Source organism: Moschus berezovskii, chromosome 1 (assembly GCF_049115385.1).
Source record: "Moschus berezovskii isolate FMDL1 chromosome 1, NW_MosBer_1.0, whole genome shotgun sequence".
Classification (NCBI taxonomy): Eukaryota; Metazoa; Chordata; class Mammalia; order Artiodactyla; family Moschidae; genus Moschus; species Moschus berezovskii.
The window spans coordinates 161,761,737-161,784,851 of record NC_142460.1 but is presented as its reverse complement, the minus strand read 5'-3'; the positions used below and the strand labels follow the sequence as shown (position 1 = coordinate 161,784,851).

General features: G+C 43.5%; 1 protein-coding gene across 1 annotated transcript in view; it reads right to left on the bottom strand.

The window, feature by feature from the left end:
• CPNE4 (copine 4) overlaps window positions 1–23,115 on the bottom strand; it is a 647,214-nt gene that overhangs the window by 23,332 nt on the left and 600,767 nt on the right. The window contains exons 9-11 of the mRNA XM_055413723.2: window positions 17,823–17,909; window positions 14,064–14,123; window positions 2,391–2,524 (exon numbers count right to left, since the gene is read on the bottom strand). Of these exons, the coding sequence (XP_055269698.1) occupies window positions 2,391–2,524; window positions 14,064–14,123; window positions 17,823–17,909 (281 nt within the window). The remainder of the gene's footprint in view (window positions 1–2,390; window positions 2,525–14,063; window positions 14,124–17,822; window positions 17,910–23,115) is intronic.

Here is a 23,115-nt window from a genome sequence, read left to right as displayed (position 1 = left end):
CCAGTTGGGACCAACAACTTTGCTATTTTCCTTTAAATATTAAAAAAAAATTAATTTATTTGAATTGGAGGATAATTATAATATTTTGATGGTTTTTGCCACATATAACATGAATCAGTTTTTTAAAAGAATCATCTGAGATGATTCTTTATGTAACCCAAAGGTGTCCTTTCTTACTTTTATCTGTACTTTTGAGGAAATACAAAAATCCTCCCCAGGCTTTGTCTGGCTCATATTATAAAGGGATAATAGCTCCAAAAGATGTGCGGGTCCCTCTGACCGTCTTATCTGCATTTTGAGTTTGAGGTAATCAGGAAACAGAAGTTCTGTAGCCTGTCCAATAAATATGCTGCAGAAACACAGCAAGGGTTCTGGGTGTTGGCATCTTAATTTCTGGCCAAGCCATCAATTTGCTCTTTGGAATTCATTACTAGGCTGTCTTGTGCCTGCAGAGTTAGTCAAGGCCAACTTTACTGACTCAACTAAGTGTCTTTTGTGTTGTATTAAGTGCTTTTACCTATTTTATAAGCATTCCAATATTTAAAAGTTATTTAAGAATCCTGAAGAAGTTCTCACTCTTCTTCTCTTAAATGGACACATTATGACACAAGGGAACATTGTGTGTGTGTTTGCGGGGGAGGGTAGAGAGAGAGAGAGAAAGAAAGGAGGGAATTACTGTGGTGGTGTCTTGGGGGATATTTGGAGGAGTTTCTAAAAGAGGGAACTGCAGTCTGTCTGTTTTTTCCCTCTTGGTAGAAATCTCCATTATGACTTGAGCCTCTCTAAGAATCCTTCTTGAATTGGGGCCTGAAGAAATCAAGAGCTGAGATTCAAGTTGCCTTCACAGACAATATTCCAAGGTTAAATACAAGTATCATTTCAACAAGGTAGTTTAAAATGCTATTACTGTTCTCTGTTCCAAACATGGAGGGGAAGTGTTGGCAAGGGCCTCATGTTTACCACTATCTGATTTGACTGCATTTGTTCGTTCATCCCCAATTAGCATCATACATATCTGAGTTATTGGTGATGACCAATCCGAATCCAGAGACATGCCAGTGGGAAGGACACTCATGCACCTTCTGGTCACTAGGTTGTGTCACTCTCTAAGTGCCTGGGCATCAGGTTTTTAATATGGTTATCACCAATTATGAGACTAGAAAGAATAGAAATCAGGCTATTTCATGAAATCTCTCTGAAATTGGTGGCTCAGAGTCACTTTATTTTCCTGGTCAATTAGTTACTGCTTGGGCTTCCCTGGTGGCTCAGCTGGTAAAGAATCTGCCTGCAATGCGGGAGACCTGGGTTCAATTCCTGGGTTGGGAAGATCCCCTGGAAAAGGGAACGGCTACCCACTCCAGTATTCTGGCCTGGAGAATTCCATGGACTGTATAGTCCATGGGGTCGCAAATAGTCGGACACGACTGAGCAACTTTCACGTCACTTAGTTACTGCTTATTACTAATAAGTCCTGTTTTACAGTCACATCAGGCTGTCAACTGAGATTTACCCACAATATATTTACACTGGTTCTATTTCAAAGAACCTTATTAATCAAACATGTGAACAACTTCACCTCAGTCTAGAAATATTGGAAAGGCAAAATAAATTCAGTTCAATGTAGTTTATGTAAATCGTTTCTTACAAGGAATTCTCTTGGTGGGCAAGGTCAATGTTTGCCATCAAGTAAAAATAAATATAATACTGCTCTGATCTCAGAATTGTGTTTTCTATACAGACATACAAACACATATAAACACTGTCATGGGCACACGCACACCCTCTGCTGAAGTTACCAATAGCTCTTGAGATCAGTGAAATCCCATGATTAGGAGCTGGCTCTGGGTTTAAATCCTGCCCTTGGCTGTAGGTCAGGGCACACACCACTTCACGTCCCTGCACAGTTTTCCTCTTCTGTTAAACAACACCCATGACAGAAGGGTTAGTATGAGGATCAGAAAGAATAGTGCCCAATAAACTGATGCTTCTCAAATCTCAAATTGCACACAAATCATCTGGGAATCATGTTACAATGCAGATGCTGATTTAGATGTTCAAGTGGAACTTGATGTTCTGCGACATTATGCTGCTAGTCAATGCACCCAACTTTGCAAGTTTCTGTATGTAGTAAGGCACATAATGAAACTTCACAAAAGAAAACCAAAATCTCTCTCCAGTGGTCCTGCCAGCCAAGTAAGAGAAGAAAGGATTTTTTGGTGGCCAATGTGAACTTGGCATGAATTCAGTTCTTCTCGAGGTGAAGAGGATAACACATTTAGAGCTAGGCTTTATTTTGTCCCCTCATGAACCTCAGCATAACTTCATTTCCATTATTCTGCCCAGGATCAGCAAGGGGCCACAAGGACCCCCAGAGATGGGAAGTCTCATACCTGTCATAGTCTTGGCAAATCTCTCCCACTGCCACCAAGGCCTTCAGGTACTCATTGGGCTGGTAGGGGTGGATGTAGTGCAGGGAACAGCTGTTCCTGGGGTCCCCGTTTGAGGCCGTGAAATCTATAGCTACCTGGAAGAGAAGATAGGAGAGTGGGTGGATTTAAAGTGAACATATTTCATTTAACCTTGACAGTGATGCAGCCTGAGGGAGGGGGAAAGTGGTATGTTACACATCCTGTTGACAAGCAGAGTTTGAGAAGAAATTCATTAGCTTTAAAAACTAGTTGTTCAAATGTTGGAGAGGATGTGGCAAGAAGGGCACCCTCCTATACTCTTGGTGGGAATGTAAATTGGTGTGGCCACTATGGAAAACAGCATGGAGGATCTTATGGAGGTTCCTCAGAACACTAAAAATAGAGTTACCACATGATCTAGCAATCCCACTCTTAAGCATATATCCAGACAAAACTCTATTTTAAAAAGATACATGTACCCTCTATGTTCATAACAGTGGTATTCACAATAGCCAAGACAGGGAAACAACCTAAATGTCCATCCACAGATAAAAAGATAAAGAAGATGAGGTACATATTACTAATACTAATTGGCCATAAAAAGAATGAAATAGTGCATTTGCAGCAACATGGATACAACTAGAGATTATCATACTAAGCAAAAGTAAGTCAGAAAAAGAAAGACAAATATGGTATCACTTATATGTGGAATCTAAAATATGACACAGAAACATACTCATAGACATGGAGAACAGACTTGCAGTTACCAAGGGGGAGAGGGGGTGGGGGAAGGATGGAGTGGGAGTTTGGGGCTAGCAGCTATAAACTAAAGGAAGTCAACTCTGAATGTTCACTGGAAGGACTGATGCTGAAGCTGAAGCTCTAATACTGAAGTGAAGAGCCAACTCGTTGGAAGAGACACTGATGATGGGAAAGATTGAGGGCAGGAGAAGGGGGTGACAGAGGATGAGATGGCTGAATGGCATCACTGACTCAATGGACATGAGTTTGAGCAACCTCCGGGAGACAGTGAAGGACAGGGAAGTCTGGTGGGCTAGAGTCTGTGGGGCTGTAAAGAGTCGGACACTACTTGATGACTCAACAACAACTAGATGTAAACTATTATATATAGACTGGAAAAACAGCAAGATCCTACTGTATATTGCAGATGACTGTATTCAGTATCCTATGATAAACTGTAATGGAAAATAATATTTAAAAAAGAATGTGTATATATATATATAACTGAATTTTTTTACTGTAGAGCAGAAATTAAAACAACATTGTAAATCAAATATACTTCAGTAAAAACATTAAAATAAAATAATTTTTAAAAAGAAAAAAAATAATGGGATAATGGGTGACTGAGGATGACTGGAGGTGACCTAAAAGGACCAGTGAAATCCAATATCTTCTGAGATAGATTTCATCCTGAAGGTGAAAGCCAAGCCAGTGAAAAAAGAGAGGAAGACAACATGAATTGTGGTGAAAAGTTAATTGGGGGTGGGGAGTCTACATGCATTTTGCAGTCAAAAAGCATTCTAGGTCACCCCTATGGGACACCAACCTGACAAAAGTCCAGATACATTCAGACAATCCCTGGAAAACTTCTCCAAGGAAGATACTCAAAACGTACCCGAGAGACAGGGTTTGGAGAAATCAAGGATCTCAGGCCTCCTGGATTTGCTAAGCTTGAACACACACCCACCACTCTTGACTTCTGTCCTGACAAGACACACTTAAGAGATCATGGCACCTCACAGGTTGTACACAGTATTTAAAAAGTAAACATAGTGCTGGAATGCTAGAAGTAAAGCATCTTTTTCTCTCCTACTGTGGAAAGCACTTTAGAACTGTAGAACATTCTAGAGACTTCAAGGATGTTGCAGAGATAAGTTTGATTCTCAGATAGCACTAGTGGTAAAGAACCCGCCTGCCAATGCAGAAGACATTAGAGATGTGGGTTCGATCCCTGGGTCAGGAAGATCACCTGGAGAAGGAAATGGCAACTTACTCCAGTATTCTTGCCTGGAATATCCCATGGACAGAGGTGGGCTATAGTCCATAGGGTCACAGAGCCAGACATGACTGAGGCGACTTAACACACACACATGAATTTGATTCTGCTCTGATTTACCAGTGTCATTGCAAATATTGCAAATGATTGATGTTCCAATTTACCTGTGTTTTTTAATACTGCAGTTGTCCAATGTGTGTTGATTACCTGATTGTCAAGGGTGTCTTGTGATGACAAAAACATGCTGGTATCTTGATGGAAAACCAGAGAATGAAATCAGATAAATCAGATAATATAAAGAATAGAGGGGAAAACCTCCATAAAGAAAAATGAAAATTCAAGAAACATAATTGAACATCTAATCCTCCTAAGCACGGGCGAGATCCTCCAACATGTAGGCACCAAGAGGCAGCATTTGAGCCCAGGTGTATCACCTGGATGAGTCCCTGTGGTGTGGGAAGAAGTGTATGTAACATCTGGATGAGCATTAAAAATTTTGGCAACAACTATATTAAATTTTGAAAAAAATCATAGGGCTGGGATTAGGGTAAGACAAGAGAGGTGACTAGGCATAAATTCAGGAAGGCACTCAATTGAGCTGAGCCTAACTTGCCCAATCCAAGTGATGCATCCTTAAATTTTGCACCCTAGGTGCCTTCCTCTCTTTCTTCACTCTGGTCCCAGTGCTCTACAACTTTTCATTTCTATCAACTCTTCATCCTTCAGTTCAGTTCAGTCGCTCAGTCGTGTCCGACTCTCCGCGACCCCATGAATCACAGCACGCCAGGCCTCTCTGTTCATCCTTAGGCTTGGAATAATTCCCTTATGCTTAACAAACTAGGGAGAGGCAGAGATGGTGGTGAGAAGAGGATTGTGATGGAATATATTAAACATGGAACAGAAATAGGATATTCGTTGACTGATTGTGAAGTTGGATGCCAGTCAGAGAAGGGAGCGGCCAGATCTCCTTGGGGATGGGAGATTATGAAGTGGGGTAACTTGAAGTTCAAGGTTAGTAGGCAGTATTGAGTTGCCTGTTCCTGGTGGTGCTGTAGAGAAAAACATGCCCAATGGAAATTGCTTTTTATTTTTCTGCAGGCCTCTGGGGTTTGCAGTCTTTCTGTGGGGATGGCCCCCTTATTTATGACAACCACAGAGGCTATTCAAGCTCAGGAAATGTTGATGAAACTTTGGGGAAGGGTATTAACCTAAAAATTATCTGATGAAAAAAGGAAATAAAATAATGATCCCTATCACGTGCTGCTTTCTATAGTTCCCTCTGCTCATAAAAATATTTTATCATTTGTTGTTGCAGTTGTTCAGTTCCTCTGCTGCTAAGCTGCTAAGTCACTCCAGTTGTGTCCGACTCTGTGCGACCCCACAGACAGAAGCCCACTAGGCTCCCCCGCCCCTGGGATTCTCCAGGCAAGAACACTGGAGTGGGTTGCCATTTCCTTCTCCAATGTGTGAAAGTGAAAAGTGAAAGTGAAGTCACTCAGTCGTGTCCGACACTTAGCAACCCCACGGACTGCAGCCTACCAGGCTCCTCCATCCATGGGATTTTCTAGGCAAGAGTACTGGAGTGGCTTGCCATTGCCTTCTCTGGCTCAGTTCCTCAGTTGTGTCCAATTCACGGACTCCAGTATGGCAGGCTTCCCTGTCCTTTACAAACTCCTGGAGCTTGCTCAAACTCATGTCCACTGAGTCAGTGATGCCATCCAACCATCTTATCCTCTGCCGTCCCCTTCTCTTCCTGCCTTCAATCTTTCCCAGCATCAGGGTTTTTTCTAATGAGTCAGCTCTTCACATCAGGTGGCCAAAATATTGGAGTTTCAGCTTCAGCATCAGTCCTTCCAATGAATATTTGGAAGGGTTGATTTCCTTCAGGATTGACTGGTTTGATCTCCTTGTAGTCCAAGGGACTCTCAAGAGTTTTCTCCAGCCCCACAGTTCAAAAGCATCAATCCTTCGGCGCTCAGCTTTTTTTATAGTCCAACTCTCACATCCATACATGACTACTGGAAAAATCATAGCTTTGACTAGACAGACCTTTGTTGCACAGTAATGTCTCTGCTTTTAAACATGCTGTCTAGGTTGGTCATAGCTTTTCTTCCAAGGAGCAAGCATCTTTTAATTTCATGGCTGTAGTCAACACCTGCAGTGATTTTGAAGCCCAAGAAAATAAAGTCTATCACTGTTTCCATTTTTCCCCCCATCTATTTCCCATGAAGTTATGGGGCCAGATGCCATGATCTTAGTTTTTTGAACATTGAGTTTGAAGCCAGCTTTTCCACTCTCCTCTTTCACCTTCATCAAGAGGCTCTTTAGTTCCTCTTCACTTTCTGCCATAAGGGTGGTGTCATCTGCATATCTGAGGTTATTAATATTTCTCCTTGGATTCTTGATTCCAGCTTGGGCTTCATCCAGCCCAGCATTTTGCATGATGTACTCTGCATGGAAGTTAAATAAGCCGGTTGACAATATACAGCCCTGATGTACTCTTTTCTCAATTTGGAACCAGTCTGTTGTTCCATGTCCAGTTCTAACAGTTGCTTCTTGACCTGCATGCAGGTTTCTCAGGAGGAGGTAAGGTGGCCTGGTATTCCCGTCTCCCCAAAAATTTTCCACAGTTTGTTGTGATCCACACAGTCAGAGGTTTTAGTGTAGTCAATGAAGCAGAAGTAGATATTTTTCTGGGACTGTCTTGCTTTTTCAATGATCCAATGGATGTTGACAATTTGATCTCTGGTTCCTCTGCCTTTCCTAAATCCAGCTTGAACATCTGGAAGTTCTTGGTTCACAGACTCTTGAAGCCTACCTTGGAGAATTTTGAGCATGTGAGATGAGTGCAATTTACTAGCATGTGAGATGAGTGCAATTGTGCGATACTTTTAACTTTCTTTGGCATTACCTTTCTTTGGGATTGGAATGAAAACTGACTTTTTCCAGTCCTGTGGCCACTGCTGAGTTTTCCAAATGTGCTGGCATAATGAATGCAGCACTTTCACAGCATCATCTTTTAGGATTTGAAATAACTCAACTGGAATTCCATCACCTCCACTAGCTTTGTTTATAGTGATGCTTCCTAAGGCCCACTTGACTTCACACTTCCTCCAAGGTGTCTGGCTCTAGATGAGTGATCATGCCATCGTGGTTATTTGGGTCATGAAGATCTTTCTGTATAGTTCTCGGCTACCTCGTCTCACTTTATCATTTGATTTGACAGTAAATAGTCTTAGGTACAAGGCAGATCAAAGATTTTTTTTTTCTTGGCAAGTGATGGTTCCTAAAGCCTCCCTGAGGTGGCTGGAGATAAGCATTTTGTCTTCAGGAGGTGGTCTTCTACCACGAATTCTCTGTGCTCTTTAAGTTAGCATGAGTGCAAAGAGAGCAGAAAGAAAGGTTAGGTTTATTTTAAAAAGCAACAGGGAGGCTGTGAAAGATGGGACTAAGTTGAGAAATAAAAGCAAGAAAATGACTGAAAAATGCCAGTTTGTGGAGGAGGCTCTTGATTCCTGGCTTCCTGAATGTGGCAGGTTTGCAGAGCTACTGTTTTCATCTTCTGCTATGAAGCATTTAGGAAAGCCTGCGGTTCTGGTGTGCACTCCCATCTTCCCAGTGGGCAGCCCCAGAGCAGGCCTCCTTTGTCTCCCCTTCTGCCCAGGAGGCCTTGCTGTTCATTAAGCAGAGCCATGGAGCAGTTTTGCAAAACCTTGTAAAGTATGAGAGCAAAGTGCTTAGTTTCTTTATGCTGGGAAGTCCCCAGTGTGAGGAACTGCTTCCGAAAAAGGCTGGACGCTAACGATGTTATCCTTCCTTGGATATTTTTAGCTTCTTGCCTGAACTGAGCCCATGCCTCAGATCCCTTCCCTGCCTCTGACAATTGGGCCATTTGAGACCCACCTGGATGTTTTTTGGGGAAAGCTGCTGTGAACCCATCTCTGGTTAGTTGTCTGATCTCTCTGAAACCTTTGTGATATCATCTGCTATAGGGCAGCTGTTCGTTTTTCTTTTTAAGTCTGTATACAGTTTGGGCCTATACAACGAGCCTTACAGGTGGTGATCCTGTTCAGTCTGGACCATTTCTTAAATAACATATAATTCTTGTGCTTTTCTGCTTCCTCAAAACTCCATAGCAGGAAAGAAATAGGAACCAAGACAAGATGAGCAAGAACCTGGATGTTATCTGGTTCACTTCCTGGAACGTGGCAAAATGTTCTCCTCTTCAACCCAGGACTCAGTCTTATGTTTCAGAGGTCTACACAAGAGTCCATTACTATTTAGTCTGACATTTAAAATCAGGATTTAAAACTAAACTGAGACACAGTGTGGGCATAGGAAGTCCTAAGTGTATTAAGGTCAGAAAAGATGACATGAGAGGACCTTTAATAGGTGATCTTTTCTTAGATTGAAGGCTAATCTTCAAGCTTAGCCACATTTAGCTTGTTATATCATATTATTAAAAAAAGCTAATAAAATCAGAGAGAATGAAAAGTACTTGCCCTTTTTAAGATTTTTTTTGATGTGGGCCATTTTTAAAGCCTTTATTGAATTTGTAACAATATTGTTTCTGTTGTATGCTTTGCTTCCCTGGCCACAAGGCATGTAGCATCTAAGCTCCCTGACGAGGGATTGATCCCCCACCCCCTGCACTGGAAGGCAAAGTCCCAACCACTGGACCACCAGCGAAGTCCCAGAAATACCCCTTTTAATTTAAAAAAATTACAAATAATAAAAAGGGTCATCTGAATATAATAAGAGAAAAATGACCACTCAGGAGTCCACTAGTTCAGTAAGTCATATTTTTCCTTTTTAGTTTTACATATATATAAATACAAAATATTTTAAAATTTTATATGTTATATAGATATAATACATAAAGACATTTAACATAGTTGTAATCATAGGGTAGCTTTGCTTTATATTCTTTTTTTCTTCGTTTAATGACATTAACATATCCTCATGTGATTACAAGCCATTATAATTTTCACTTAAAATGGCTTTACCATAGTCCACCTAAATGAGCTACAACGATTTATATCAGTCAGTCAGTCAGTTCAGTCACTCAGTCGTGTCTGACTCTCCGCGACCCCATGAATCACAGCACGCCAGGCCTCCCTGTCCATTACCTTATTGTTGGACATTTGTGTCGCTTGCAACCTGATTCAGTGAAAATCTATTTTACAATGAATATTATTCGCATCTAGAAAGGCAATAACTTTCGAAAGAAACATTTAATTCTTCTACCATTGTCTTTCCAGATGTCTTATGGAGTCTGGCCTCATCTATGCTGTCTATAGCTATTGATTTTGTAGGTGAAATTCTAGTATCTGGTTTTCTTTCGGCTGCTGTGCCATGTGCCAATCTCAATCTCTCTCCCAATCTCTCTCCCTCAATCTCTGCTTAACCTCTGCCCAGCTCTTCCAAGACCACGACATGACTGTTGCTCCAGAGTCCTTAGGACTCAAGAATTCACACGAGGAACAAAGATTGTCCTCACGGGTGCCCTTGACATCCTGCAGTTGTGTGTGCACTTTCCAGTGCAGATCTTGTGTCAGATTTCAAGTGGTCCATGGGACCGAGAAAGAGGAAGAATCATTGATGGGGGCTCTCTTTAGCATCCTTTACCTGCTTCCCTCCCTGAGGTCTTTTCTGCTTATTTTATTACTTAAAATTCCCCTCTCATCATCCTCAGGTTGGCACCTACTTTCCGCCTCTTGTCTTTCCTTCACCGTCGGCTGTCTTGAACGAGCAGCTCCAGCCACTGCGTTCATGTCCTCACTGTCTGTTACTCCCCAGCACCTGGGCCTCCTGTCCCATTCTGCTGAAGCTGCTCTTCTGAAGATGACTCGTGCTTACTCATCACATGGCTCAGTCACTGATTTTCATTCTTCACCTTATCTCTTCTTTAGCATATGAGATTAATGTCCTTGATCCTGAAAGACTTTCTCCTGGTCATCTGAGTTACTGCCTCCTCTGGCGTATCTTACCTTACTGTTGGCTCCTCTTTACCCTGTTGCTGAATGCAGATTTTCCATAAATTCTGTTACCAGGCCCCCTATCTTTCTGTCTTCTTCTCTTTAGCTGTCTCCTCCAGACCCATCTATATATGTGCAGGTTCCACCTCTCTCTTGAAACCAAGCGCCATGTTTATAAATGCCATCTCACTGGGATACCTGAAAACACACCCACCACATCTTCGGGGAAGTTCATTCTGCTGTCTGGTGGCTAATCTTGATTTCCATATTTCTGTGAATGGGCCCGACATGCTTTGTCTTCCGGCACAAAACATGTGAGTCATCCTGGACTCACTTCCTCTGTTCTGCCCATCTCCACACCAGGAAGCCCTCGTCTCATTTCTCATCCCTCTGCAAAGTTCCCTTCATTTTTCCAGATGGCTTCAATGAAATGACTGGGCAGATAATAAATACTTAGAGGCCAAATTAAGTAAGGCAGGTCAATTGTTAATAATAGTTTGCATTACAGCTTATCATTTACATTAGCTGGCAATGCTTGAGTAATAAGAAATTATTGACTTAATTTTCGAGGAAAATGACAGTGAGGTGGTTGCTATGCTTTCTTTAACAGAAACCTCAAAATAGAACACCTAGCACATTCTCCTGCATCCCTGGCCTGGAGCCCTCCAGGAGGAAGGACTTTGTTTTAGGCACTGCTTATGGTCTGGCCCCTTCTCCTTGGCATTTATCTACACCTGCTCTCCCTCTTCAGAGGTCTTGCTCCTCACTCACTGCAGGCTTCCTGCAGGTCCCTCTGTGGATGCTGGAGGGCTGAGAAGTGGGGGCTGGGGAAGTGGTGGTGATAACCACCGAGGTGGTCCCTCCAAGTTGGGGAGGGTCAGCAAAAGTGAGAAGGATGGGACATCTGGTGATCCAGTGGTTAAGTATCTGCCTGCCAATGCTGGGGACGCAGGTTTGATCCCTGCTCCAGGAAGATTCCACATGCAACTAAGCCCGCGCTCTAGAGCCTGCTAGGCACAACTACCGACGCCACCACGATGAGAAGCCCGTGCACTGCAGTGAAGAGTAGCCTCCACTTGCCGCAACTAGACAAAGCGCACACGTAGCAACAAAGACCCAGTGCAGCCAAAATAAACGAAGTTAAAATATAAAAAGTTAATTGCCAAGTAACTAGTTTTAAAAAACGGGTTTCTTATTACTCAAGCACTTTTTAAAAAAGTGAGAAGGAGGGTATAGGGCGCACGGCTGAGAAAAGACACATGGCAAAGGCGCACCCATAAAAAATTGTGATTGGCCCCTGAACACTTCCCCTTGCATGAACAGTGCATGATCACCCTAGCCCTCTGTTGTGACGTCAGTGCGTGATGACCTGACCTTTAATATGATTGGAACCGACCGCAGGAAGTCCCTTGCAAAACCCCCATGCTTGCCTTTATATATGGAGAGCTTGTAACAATAAAGCAGAACTGCCTTGACAGAACCCCCGCAGCGTCAGAGTGTCCTTCTCCAGGCGAGGAGGGCTGCGGGGCGGGCGCCAGCTCACCCTTCCCCTAGGGTTTCTTCCCTGCCGCTCTGGCGTGGGGAGGCAAAATGGGCTCCACATCCGAGGCCGAGGACTCGCCGACGCCTTGCTCTTCACCACGGCGCCACCGGGGGAGAAACAAGGAGACCCTACAGGAGGGGATAGCAACGCCAGAAGAATAGTCTCCTTGGGTCAAGGGGACCACACGACCTTCCCTCTCCTCTGTGAGCCGGGGTGTAGAGCTGGAAACCCTCTGGGCTCAAACTTCCAGTTTTCACTGGGGCTGATTCTTTGCAGCCCAACTCCAAGGGCAAAGCAAGCCCCTGAAGGTTGACCAAAGAGTTGTTCAAAAGCATGGGATCTATAGAACCTAAAACAGACCCAAATCGATAGAGCTTTCACTTGAAAATCTATGAATAGTTTCGTGAAACCAGCCCTCTGCCTAAGATCATGGGACACTGTCTCCTCTGTGACATTGCTGGCTCCTCCACCTCTAAGTACCCAGAACAGACAGAGGTCAGGGTGTTTGCCCACAAGGCACATGGTTACTACCTTCTAAATATGCCAGTGTGTATATGGGGGTGGGGTGCTCTATGGGTGTGCCTTTAGAGAACCTTAGACTTTAAAGAAATGACCATAATCTATAATTAACTCCCATAAGTATTCAGTGGCAAATGAACAATGGCCTGAGTTTAGGCAGGACATAGCAAAAGCCCAGCCTCTATCTAGGGAGAGGTCTTATCTCATCCCCTTGGGGAACCCCCCTCTAATCCTTTGGGTTCCACTACCTTTTGTCCCAGGAACACATTGGTCCAGTTGACTCTCTTGGGCTCAAACCATTTTCTTTGCCTTCCTCATATGATTGAGCCTGTCTAGGGAGCTAAATAGGGCTGAGTTTCACAAGTACACTTCTGTAAGATGGGGCACAGATGCTACACAACTTGTTTACATCCATGTGACTTTCCCACAGGTTTTAATAGATCTATTTCTTATCATCTGGATATTCTCTTTTTGCAGGCATGTCTGCTGGAAACTAGGAGGATTTTGAATATGAAGCCCCTGAGAGCAAGTTTTTCCAGGGCAGGTGGACTTACAATCTTGGCCCACCCAGACACTTAAAAAAGACCCAGCCCACCAACAAATACATTATTGAAGTGACGTGAAGTTGCTCAGTCATGTCTGACTCTTTGCAACCCCAGAGACGGCAGCCCACCAGGTTCCTTCATCCATAGGATTCTCCAGGCGAGAATACTGGAGTAGGTTGCCATTTTTTCAGTTCAGTTCAGTTCAGTCGCTCAGTCATGTCCAACTCTTTGCAACCCCATGAATTACAGCACGCCAGGCTTCCCTGTCCATCAGTATCCTATCATTTTGCCTTTTGATACTGTTCATGGGGTTCTCAAGGCAAGTATACTGAAGTGGTTTGCCATTCCCTTCTCCAGTGGACCACATTCTGTCAGACCTCTCCACCATGACCCGCCCGTCTTGGGTGGCCCCACATGGCATGGCTTAGTTTCATTGAGTTAGACAGGACTGTGGTCCATGAAGAGTGTACAAATCCCATGGGCTCACAGATTCCATGTAGGAGAAGATCCTTAGTCCACTCATTAATTCTATTTCTCAACATTGACAGATTGGTTCTCCAGTCTTTTGGAATTCACTTTTTCATTGCCTGATGAATCCTCTGGATGGCTTACTCTTTGCACTGACCATTGGGCTTGACATGTAAGCTTATGTTCTGTCCACATGAACACAACTAAGATGTCAGCCATGGTTCAGTGGGATGTTTTAGCACGGTTCACTCCTCCCCCAGCCCTTTTCACCCAGTGATGGAATCTGGCCACCCGCCCACTGCCTCCTGCAGTTTCTGAAAGAATGGAAAGTATAATAGACTGGTTCCCCAAACCCCCTGAGGTTGAGTGACACGCATTTGCTGATAGGATGCTGAAAAAATAGTCATGGGGAAAACAGAAGTGTGACCTCATTGTAAAGAGATGTTCCTGTATGATATTTCAGCGGTGAGACTTGAGCAAAGCCAATGCAGGGTCTTAACATTAACAGACTGTGGGTCCTCATGCCCCACACCCAGCACTGCCCCCCAACCTCGCTCCCTGAGTAAGAACAAACAAACAACTCACTGTAAACTGGATTTGGCAGCCACCCATGATGTAGTCCAAGAAAGAATGCATCTTGTGGATCTGCACGGGAGGAGAGGAAGCTATGTTAGAACAGTGTGATCTGAGTACTTACACATTAAAGGCTTAAACATGGGGTTTCCTGACCTAGAGGGAAGAGCAGAGAAAGGTCTGTGGGAAAAAAGATGAGCCAGCTGATTATCTTTCACGGGAGGAGAGAAAGAAAACAGATGGGCCTGTGAGGGCTGCAACCATCCCTCCTCTTTCTCACCCTTTTTGGGTTTACATATGATTTTAATCAGCCTCTGCCTCTGGGGTGAGACTGTACTGTGTTTTCATGGGTCACCACTGGTTTGAAATACACGAAGTCTCACACTTAGCTTCAGTCTTGCTGCCCGTGTCTAAGTCCCAGTCCTGGTAACGTTCCTAAACCACAGTGAAAAAGACGAGCAGCTTCAAGGTCACAATTATCCAAGAAGCTCTCCACTGTAAGCTGCCAGCTAGTGAGATTTCTCCCTTGCCATGAAGAACAAGGATTAATATTTACTGAGCACTAACTGTATGTCAAGCTCTTAACATACATGATCTCATTTAATTCTTAGAACGAGCCTGTGAAGGTGATGCTATGATTATTATTGTGTCCATTTTATCCACACGGAAACTAAGGCTAAGATCACCTACCTAGATGGTGGAGGTGGGACTCAAATGCATCTTTTTGACCTCTAGGCTGGAAGTCAACAGGCTTCCTGCTTCCTGCCCCACCCCTAGCTTCTGTGTTCTCACACTCTTTACTGACTTCTAGTCTTCATTTCTGCTTCATTATGATTCTGCTGCTTGGGTCTTGGTGACACTCATCTATGCAGTTTTTTGACAAGGATTTATTGAGCCTCCACCATGCCCTGGATGCTAAGGATATAGGGAGAAGAGAAACAGGCACGGTACCTGCAGTTATAGAGCTCACAATGTGGATCATTTTACTGGTACAACCATCAGCTGATTTTTGACCCTTACTTCTCATATTCCATCTGAGGCTCAGGGCAGCTTCTCAAAGACTGACCCACAAAACCCTGTGGCGGCATTTACAGGCACCACCTCCAGGTGGCACACATCTATCAGCAGACTTGTCTCAGGGCTGATGTTTACTGGGCCCTCAGAATAGTGCCTGCTCCCGGCTTCCTTATGGGGATGCTTTGCCTGATAGTTGAGATGCTGTGTTGTACTTAGTCACTCAGTCGGGTCTGACTCTTTGTGACCTCATGGACTGTAGCCTGCCAGGCTCTTCTGTCCATGGGGATTTTCCAGGCAAGAATACGGGAGTGGGTTGTCATGACCTCCTCCAGGGGATATTCCCAACCCAGGGATCAAACCCAGACCACCATGGAAGCCCAAGAATACTGGAGTGGTGGCCCTACTACTATATCCCTACCAGTACCATGTCCTCTGAGTGCCAGACTCTTAGATCGAAACAGTTATATGCACAGTCACCTTACAGAGATGGACAGTTGAACTGACTCATCTGGATCGTCTTTTCTCCTGCTTCTATGGGCACAGGACTGTTCTGAACGCACCAGAATTTGGTCTGTATCGGTAGGTAGGTAAGATGACCAGAGACAACTGCCTTTGAAAGAAGAGTTTATTATTCACAGCTTCCCAAGGGACTGAAGGCATGTCCTGCCACACAAGGCGGCACATGGGGTAGGACTGGGTTAGTCAGGAGGCGTGGGGAGGAATGAGTGAGGCTAGGTAAGCAGTTAAGCATGTTTAGGACTGAATGATGAGTGATTCTGGAGGCTCTGGGCAATAGGGATGGTCTCTAATTGTCTGAGGCTGGCTCTGGGGTAATACAGGGCAGGGGAAATATTGGCTTGGTGTGTGAGAGCTCAGGAAAGGTGGTGGCTAGGGATACAGGCTCTGGACTGCTCTGTCTGCATGTCAAAGATGGGCTCATAGGCATGCTGATTGCTATCTTGAGGAATTAGCGAAACCTAAGAGAGGCAGTTCCTCCCAGTATGCAAGGCCCCAAGATATCAAAGCATCATAAAATACAGCAAAAATTATCAAAACAATGACCCCAGATGGCCAATTGTAAGCACTGTTATCATCTAGTTCCAGTAATTACTTCACGAGATAGGCCTGTGACCTAAGCCAGACCCATCAGTCTTTCCCCCCGACTCTTCCGTTATGTGAGAATGGGCTCCTACAGCCCCTGGAAGCCAGGAATGCCAACTCTGAGAAAAGGAACCTGATATATTTAGAGAGAGACTGGATGGCATGGAAGTCTCACAACATGGAGTCAGACAGAGATTAAAATCTCAGCTCGTACCATGTGTGTAACAATGAACTAGTTACAATCACATTTGAAGGTAGAAATCTCAGAGTTGTGGTAAGAATAACAGAACATATTGTTGTTATTTTTTACCATAGTAAGTACTCTACCAGTGGCAAAATTATTCCCAGAGGAGATTTCTTGCAGAGTTAGAGCCCCTCTGGGAGAAATTTTTAGGTGCTTCACTCATCCCCCCTGTCTTGTTTTCAGGGCATCTCTTCAGCATGGAGGAGGTGCCACATACAAAGCACTGAGTGGTAAGTACTAGTGATTATCAGTTTGTGTGATAAGCACAGAGTAGGTGCTTTAGAATGTGTCTAAAATTGACACTTTAGGAAGTGTCAGCAGGAAGGAAAGTGTCTTCCAGAGACAGAGGTGGTACACAGAACATACGTAAGGAAGATAAATCTTTAAGTCTGAGTATGCCTGTGGTTACGGAAGAGGAAATGGAGAACGAAAGCTTTAGTGAAACAGAGTTCACAACACCCGGGAGGAGAAGAAAACACAGAAAAAAAAGCCTGGTGTAGAGTACTTAATATTGAGCTCTCTGACAAGGAAAGATTTATATTGGTGTGTATTGAGCAGGAAGACTGCCAGTATTAAAACTAGTTCTTCTGGGAAGCTGTAGATATTTCTTTGAAATGGCAAATACTTTAATGTAGTTATGGAATAAAAGTACAAAAAAATAAGAGTAAAAATTTACTCTAAATCTTAATATTAGTGTTTTCTTTTGTGAAATATGCATAAATGAAGATTAAAATTTGAATTTAGAATGTAATAGAAATAATCCTGTTATTGGCAGATTATTGCTATTTTCCATAACTTTTTGTGATATTACATTGTCTTGGTACTTCTGGTAATATTAACTATTCTATTTAAAATCTTTTTTATTAAAAAACTTAGTGCTTATTACATGTAAATAGGGGCTTCCATTTAGCTCAGTTGGTAAAGAATCTGCCTGCAATGCAGGAGATCTGGGTTCAATTCCTGGGTTGGGAAGGTCCTCTGAAGAAGGGAACGGCTACCCACTCCAGTATTCTGGCCTGGAGAATTCCATGGACTGTATAGTCCATGGGGTCGCAAAGAGTTGGACTCAACTGAATGACTTTCACTCACTCACTCAGGTGCTTTAGAAATGTTGGTTGCCCCCATCTGGGGACCTCCGTCTGGCGCTGTCCTGGGCAGAGAAGAACCTGACTTGTGACCAGGACTCTGTTATCTTTGGGCAGGACTGTCTTTGTTGAGGTGATGGAGGCCTACCACAGCTCCAAAACCACCCAAACTTATAATGTATGTCCACTAATACCTTGACTTTCCAATATTTTTATTTTAAAAAGATCATATCTTCTTGATACTCTTTTTGTGCAGACCACCTGGGCCTTCCTCCCAGACAGCCTTAGTTTCATACTCCTGGAAGACAGGGGCTATGTTTATACCTTGCACTGATTCAAAATCACAATGCCCGAGTTCTTATAATTCTTCTTCTTGGCTTTGTACTTGGGGTTGATACACTCCCACTGCACCTGCAATAAGAAAGGTTATACTATGATTGCCAGCTCAGGAAGAGGTGGAGTCATTCATGAGGAGGCCCCTGGGTGCCATTGCAGGCCGTCCTGAGCGCTGACGTCTGGTCTCTAGCTGATGCCCTTGCATCTGGAGGGGAAGGAAGGAGACGTGGTGAGAGGAAGGCCCTGACCTCGTCCGCCTGGTTTGAATCCCAGCTCCTCACTTTCCCGCTGTGTGACCTTTGACAGATGACTCGATTCCCTCACGCCTTGCATATTGCCTCTGTAAAGTGGAGCCCATAATTATAGCTAGCTCATAGGGTTACTGTGAGGATTGAATGAGTAACCCCTATAATACATTTAGAGCAGCACCTGACACTTATAAATGGTTGCTATGAATGGGGTCAAATCAAAAAGCAGAGAGAAGGAGAGGTCTTGGGACACATAGCTGAGTGACCCAAATGCTGAGTCTTAGTGTCTGGGAGTTGACTTAAGAGGCAGGAAGAGTGGGGAACGTTGAATACTGGTTATAGGAAGCTGATGGGGATAATGAGTTTGCTTAACTTCGCAGAGGACTAAAATGATGGATTGATACACGTCACAATGGTGGCACTTTCTCCAGAGGGGCTTCTGTGAGGGACAGAATCAGAACTGAGGAGGCAGATGGGAGTTAATGTGTGAACAGAGCTCAACCTTTCTACACAAGACTTCATGAGACAAAGTTAACTGCATTTTGACCACTGACAAAGTCAAACATCCCAGAGTCACCAAATTGCTCCTGCCCACTGTCCTACAGGAGTCACCCTTGGATTTCCACTCAGAAGACAAATTTTCACCCCTTGACAACTGGAAGTGTCTGAAAACAAAGAAATTTCTGAGGCAGATGTTAGTGGATAGGCTGATACAGCACTGTCCGCAATGACCCATTCTTCCCAGTGCACGACGACGCTGAATTTCGTCAGGTGACTTGCTTTGACCAATGGGACATTAACAAAAGTGATATGAGCAGAGGTTTCAGAAGTGCCTGTGCACTGGGGCTTGCCCTGCTCTTGCAGATTGGATGTTTGCACCACCATGTGAAATTAGCCTAGGCTGGTGTCCTAGAGGACGAAAGAGCACATTGAGAAACATCTCAGCTACTCCAGCTGCAGAGGCACAAATGCAGGAGTGAGTACCCTTGGCATTTTTGGAGCAGAGAGGAGTTTCTCAGGGGAACTCAGCCCAGATTGCAGACCTCTTGTCCTGCCTATAGCTGTGGCTTCCTGAAAAATTTCTCTGCCTCACTCTTGTCTCTCTGCAACTGATTCTCTATACAGTAGACAGAGTAATCTTGAAAAAAATTAATGTCATTCTCCAATCTTATCATTCTCCAGCCTAGACTCCTCATAGTATTGCCCAATAAAACTTTGTACAATAATGAGAAGATTCCACATCTGTACCAACCAATGTGAAAGACACTAGCCACATGAGCACTTGATATGTGCATGTGTGTGTGTAAGTGAGAGAGAGAGATTTGAAATTTAACTGAATTTAACTTAAAACTTATTAAAGCTGAAATAGGTGCATATAGGTAGTTGGGGAGTCTTCAGTGTGCTCTCAACACATTTACAGGAAAACATAAACTCTTTTCTCCAAGCTATCAGAACCTTCTTTTCCTGGCCCCTGCCTCTGTCCTTGATCACATCTCATGCATGGCTCCCTCACCCTCTTTGCTACAGATAAACTGGTCTCTTTACAGATCCTTAAACACACCAAACTCTTTTCTGACTTAGTAATTTGCAAAGTTCCCTCTACCTGAAATGCTGTTTCTTTGCTTTTTACATGGTTGACATTTCATTTTTAAGGGCCCTCATGTTAAATTTCATTTTTTTTCCAGGTGATCTCTTTTATGTTACACCTCTATAACTAAAATGGCCCAGTTTTTTAATAGCATTTGTCCCAATGTATAACTACAGTTTTTGTTTTGTTGTTGTTCAGTCATTAAGTCATGTTTGAGGTTTTACAACTCCATGGAATGTAGCACTCTGGGCTCCTCTGTCCTCTACTATGTCCTGGAGTTTGCATAGACTCATGTCCATTGAGTTGGTGATGCTATCTAACCACCTCATCCTCTACCATCCCTTCTCTTTTGCCTTCAATGTTTCCCAGCATCAGGATGTTTTCCAGTGAGTCTGCTCTTTGCATCAGGTGGCCAAAGTATTGGAGCTTCAGCTTCAGCATCAGTCTTTCCAATGAATATTCAGGGTTGATTTCCTTTTTCAGGATTGACTGGTTTGATTTCCTTGCAGCACAAGAAACTCTCAAGGTTCTTCTCAGCACCAAAAATTCCAAACTATCAATTCTTCTGGACTCAGACACTTCTTTACTATCCAAGTCTCACATCCACACATGGCTACTGGAAAAACCAAAGCATTACCTATATTGACCTTTGTCAGCAAAGTGATACCTCTGCCTTTTAATATGCTGTCTAGGTTTGTCACAGCTTTCCTTACAAGGAGCAAGGGTTTTTTAATTCCATGGCTGAAATAACCTCCACAGTGATTTTGGAACCCAAGGAAAGAAAATCTGTCACTGTTTCCACTTCCCCCCTTCTGTTTGCCATGAAGTGATGGGACTGTATGCCATGATATTAGTTTTTGAAATGTTGCGTTTCAAGCCAGCTTTTTCATTCTCCTCTTTCACCTTCATCAGTTCAGTTCAGTTCAGTTCAGTCGCTCAGTCATGTCCGACTCTCCGCGACCCCATGGATCACAGCACGCCAGGCCTCCCTGTCCATCACCAACTCCCGGAGTTCACTCAAACTCATGTCCACAGAGTCGGTGATGCCATCCAGCCATCTCATTCTCTGTCGTCCCCTTCTCCTCCCGCCACCAACCTTTCCCAGCATCAGAGTCTTTTCCAGTGAGTCAACTCATCGCATGAGGTGGCCAAAGTATTGCAGTTTCAGCTTTAGCATCAGTCCTTCCAATGGACACCCAGGATTGATCTCCTTTAGAATGGACTGGTTGGATTTCCTTGCAGTCCAAGGGACTCTCAAGAGTCTTCTCCAACACCACAGTTCAAAAGCATCAATTCTTCGGCGACCAGCTTTCTTCACAGTCCAAGAGACTCTTTAATTCCTCTTCACTTTCTGCCACTAGAATGGTATCATCTGCATACTGAGGTTGTTGATATTTCGGCAATCTTGATTACAGCTTGTGATTCATCTAGTCCAGCATTTCACATAATGTACTCTGCATATATTAATAAGTGAAAGAAGTAGGGTAACAATATACAGCCTTGAAGTACTCCATTCCCATTTTTGAACCAGTCAATTGTTCCATGTCCAGTTCAAACTGTTGCTTCTTGACCCACACACAGGTTTCTTCAGGAGACAGGTAAGGTGGTCTGGTACTCCCATCTCTTTAAGAATTTACCACATTTTGTTGTGATTCACACAGTCAAACAATTTAGCATAGTCAATGAAGCAGAAGTAGGTTTTTTTCCTGGAATACCCTTGCCTTCCTTATGATCTAATGAATGTTCTCAATTTGATCTCTGGTACCTCTGTCTCTTGGAAACCTAAATCATACATCTGGGAGATCTTGGTTCACATACTGCTGAAGCCTAGCTTGAAGGATTTTGAGCATAACCTTGTTAGCATGTGAAATGAATGCAATTGTACAGTAGTTTGAACATTCTTTGGCATTGCCCTTTGGGATTGGAATGAAAACTGACCTTTTCCAGTCCTGTGGCCACTGCTGTGCTGTGTTGCTGTGCTTAGTCTCTCAGTCGTGTCTACTCCTTACCACCCCATGCTCAGTAGACTTCCAGGCTCCTCTGTCCATGGGGATTCTCCAGGCAAGAACACTGGAGTAGGTTACCATGCCTTACTCCAGGGGATCTTCCAAACCAGGGATCAAACCCAGGTCTCCTGCATTGCAGGTGGATTCTTTACCAGCTGAGCCACAAGGGAAGCCTGAGAACTGGAGTGGGTAGCCTATCCCTTCTCCAGGGAATTTTCTGACCCAGGAATCAAAGTGGGGTTTCCTGCACCACAGGCAGATTATTTTTACCAGCTGGGTGGCCACTGCTGAGTTTTCCAAATTTGCTGACATATTGAGTACAGCACTTTAACAGCATCATCTTTTAGGATTTTAAATAGCTCAGATGGAATTTCATCATCTCCACTAGCTTTGTTTGTAGTAATGTCTTCTTGACTCCGTACTGTAGGATGTCCAGCTCAGGAAGAGGGAGCACACCATCATGGTTTTCTGGGTCATTAAAACCTTAATTGTACAGTTCTGTTTATTTTTGCCACCTCTTCTTAATCTCTCCTGCTTCTTTAGGTCCTTGCTGTTTCTTTCCTTTATTATACCCATCCCTGCATGAAAATTTCCCTTGATAGCTCCAATTTTCTTGAAGAGATTTTTAGTCTTTCCCATTCTATTGTTTCCCCCTATTTCTTTTCTTGTTCATTTAAGAAGGCCTTCTTATCTTTCATTGCTATTCTCTGCAACTCTGCATTCAGTTTGGTATATCTATTCCTCTCTCCTTTGCTTTTTGCTTTTCTTCTTTCCTCAGGTATTTGTAAAGCCTCCTCAGACAACCACGTTGCCATTTCTTTTTCTTGGGGATGGTTTTGGTCACTGACTCCTGTACAGTGTTACAGACTTCTGTCCATAGTTCTACAGGCACTCTGTCTACCAGATCTAATCCCTTGAATCTATTTGTCACCTCCATTGTAAAATCATAAGGGATTTGATATGGGTCATGTCTGAATGGCCTAGTGGTTTTCCATACTTTCTTTGAGTTAAGCCTGAATTTTGCAATAAGCAGTTTATGATCTGAGCCACAGTTAGCTCCAAGATCTTGTTTTCACTGACTGTATAGAGATTCTCCACCTTTGGCTGCAAAGAACATAGTCAATCTGATTTTGATATTGACCATCTGATGATGTCCATTTGTAGAGTCATCTCTAGTGTTGTTGGCAAAGGGTATATGCTATGATCGGCCTGTTCTCTTGACAAAAATCGTTAGCCTTTGCCCTGCTTTATTTTGTACCCCAAGGCCAAACTTGCATGTTAATCTGGGTATCTCTTGACTTTCTACTTTTGCATTCCAATCCCTTATGATGAAAAGGACACCTTTTTGGAGTATTAGTTCTAGAAGGTGTTGTAGGTCTTCATAGAACTGGTCAACTTCAGCTCGGCATCAGTTGTTGGGGTATAGATTTTTATTACTG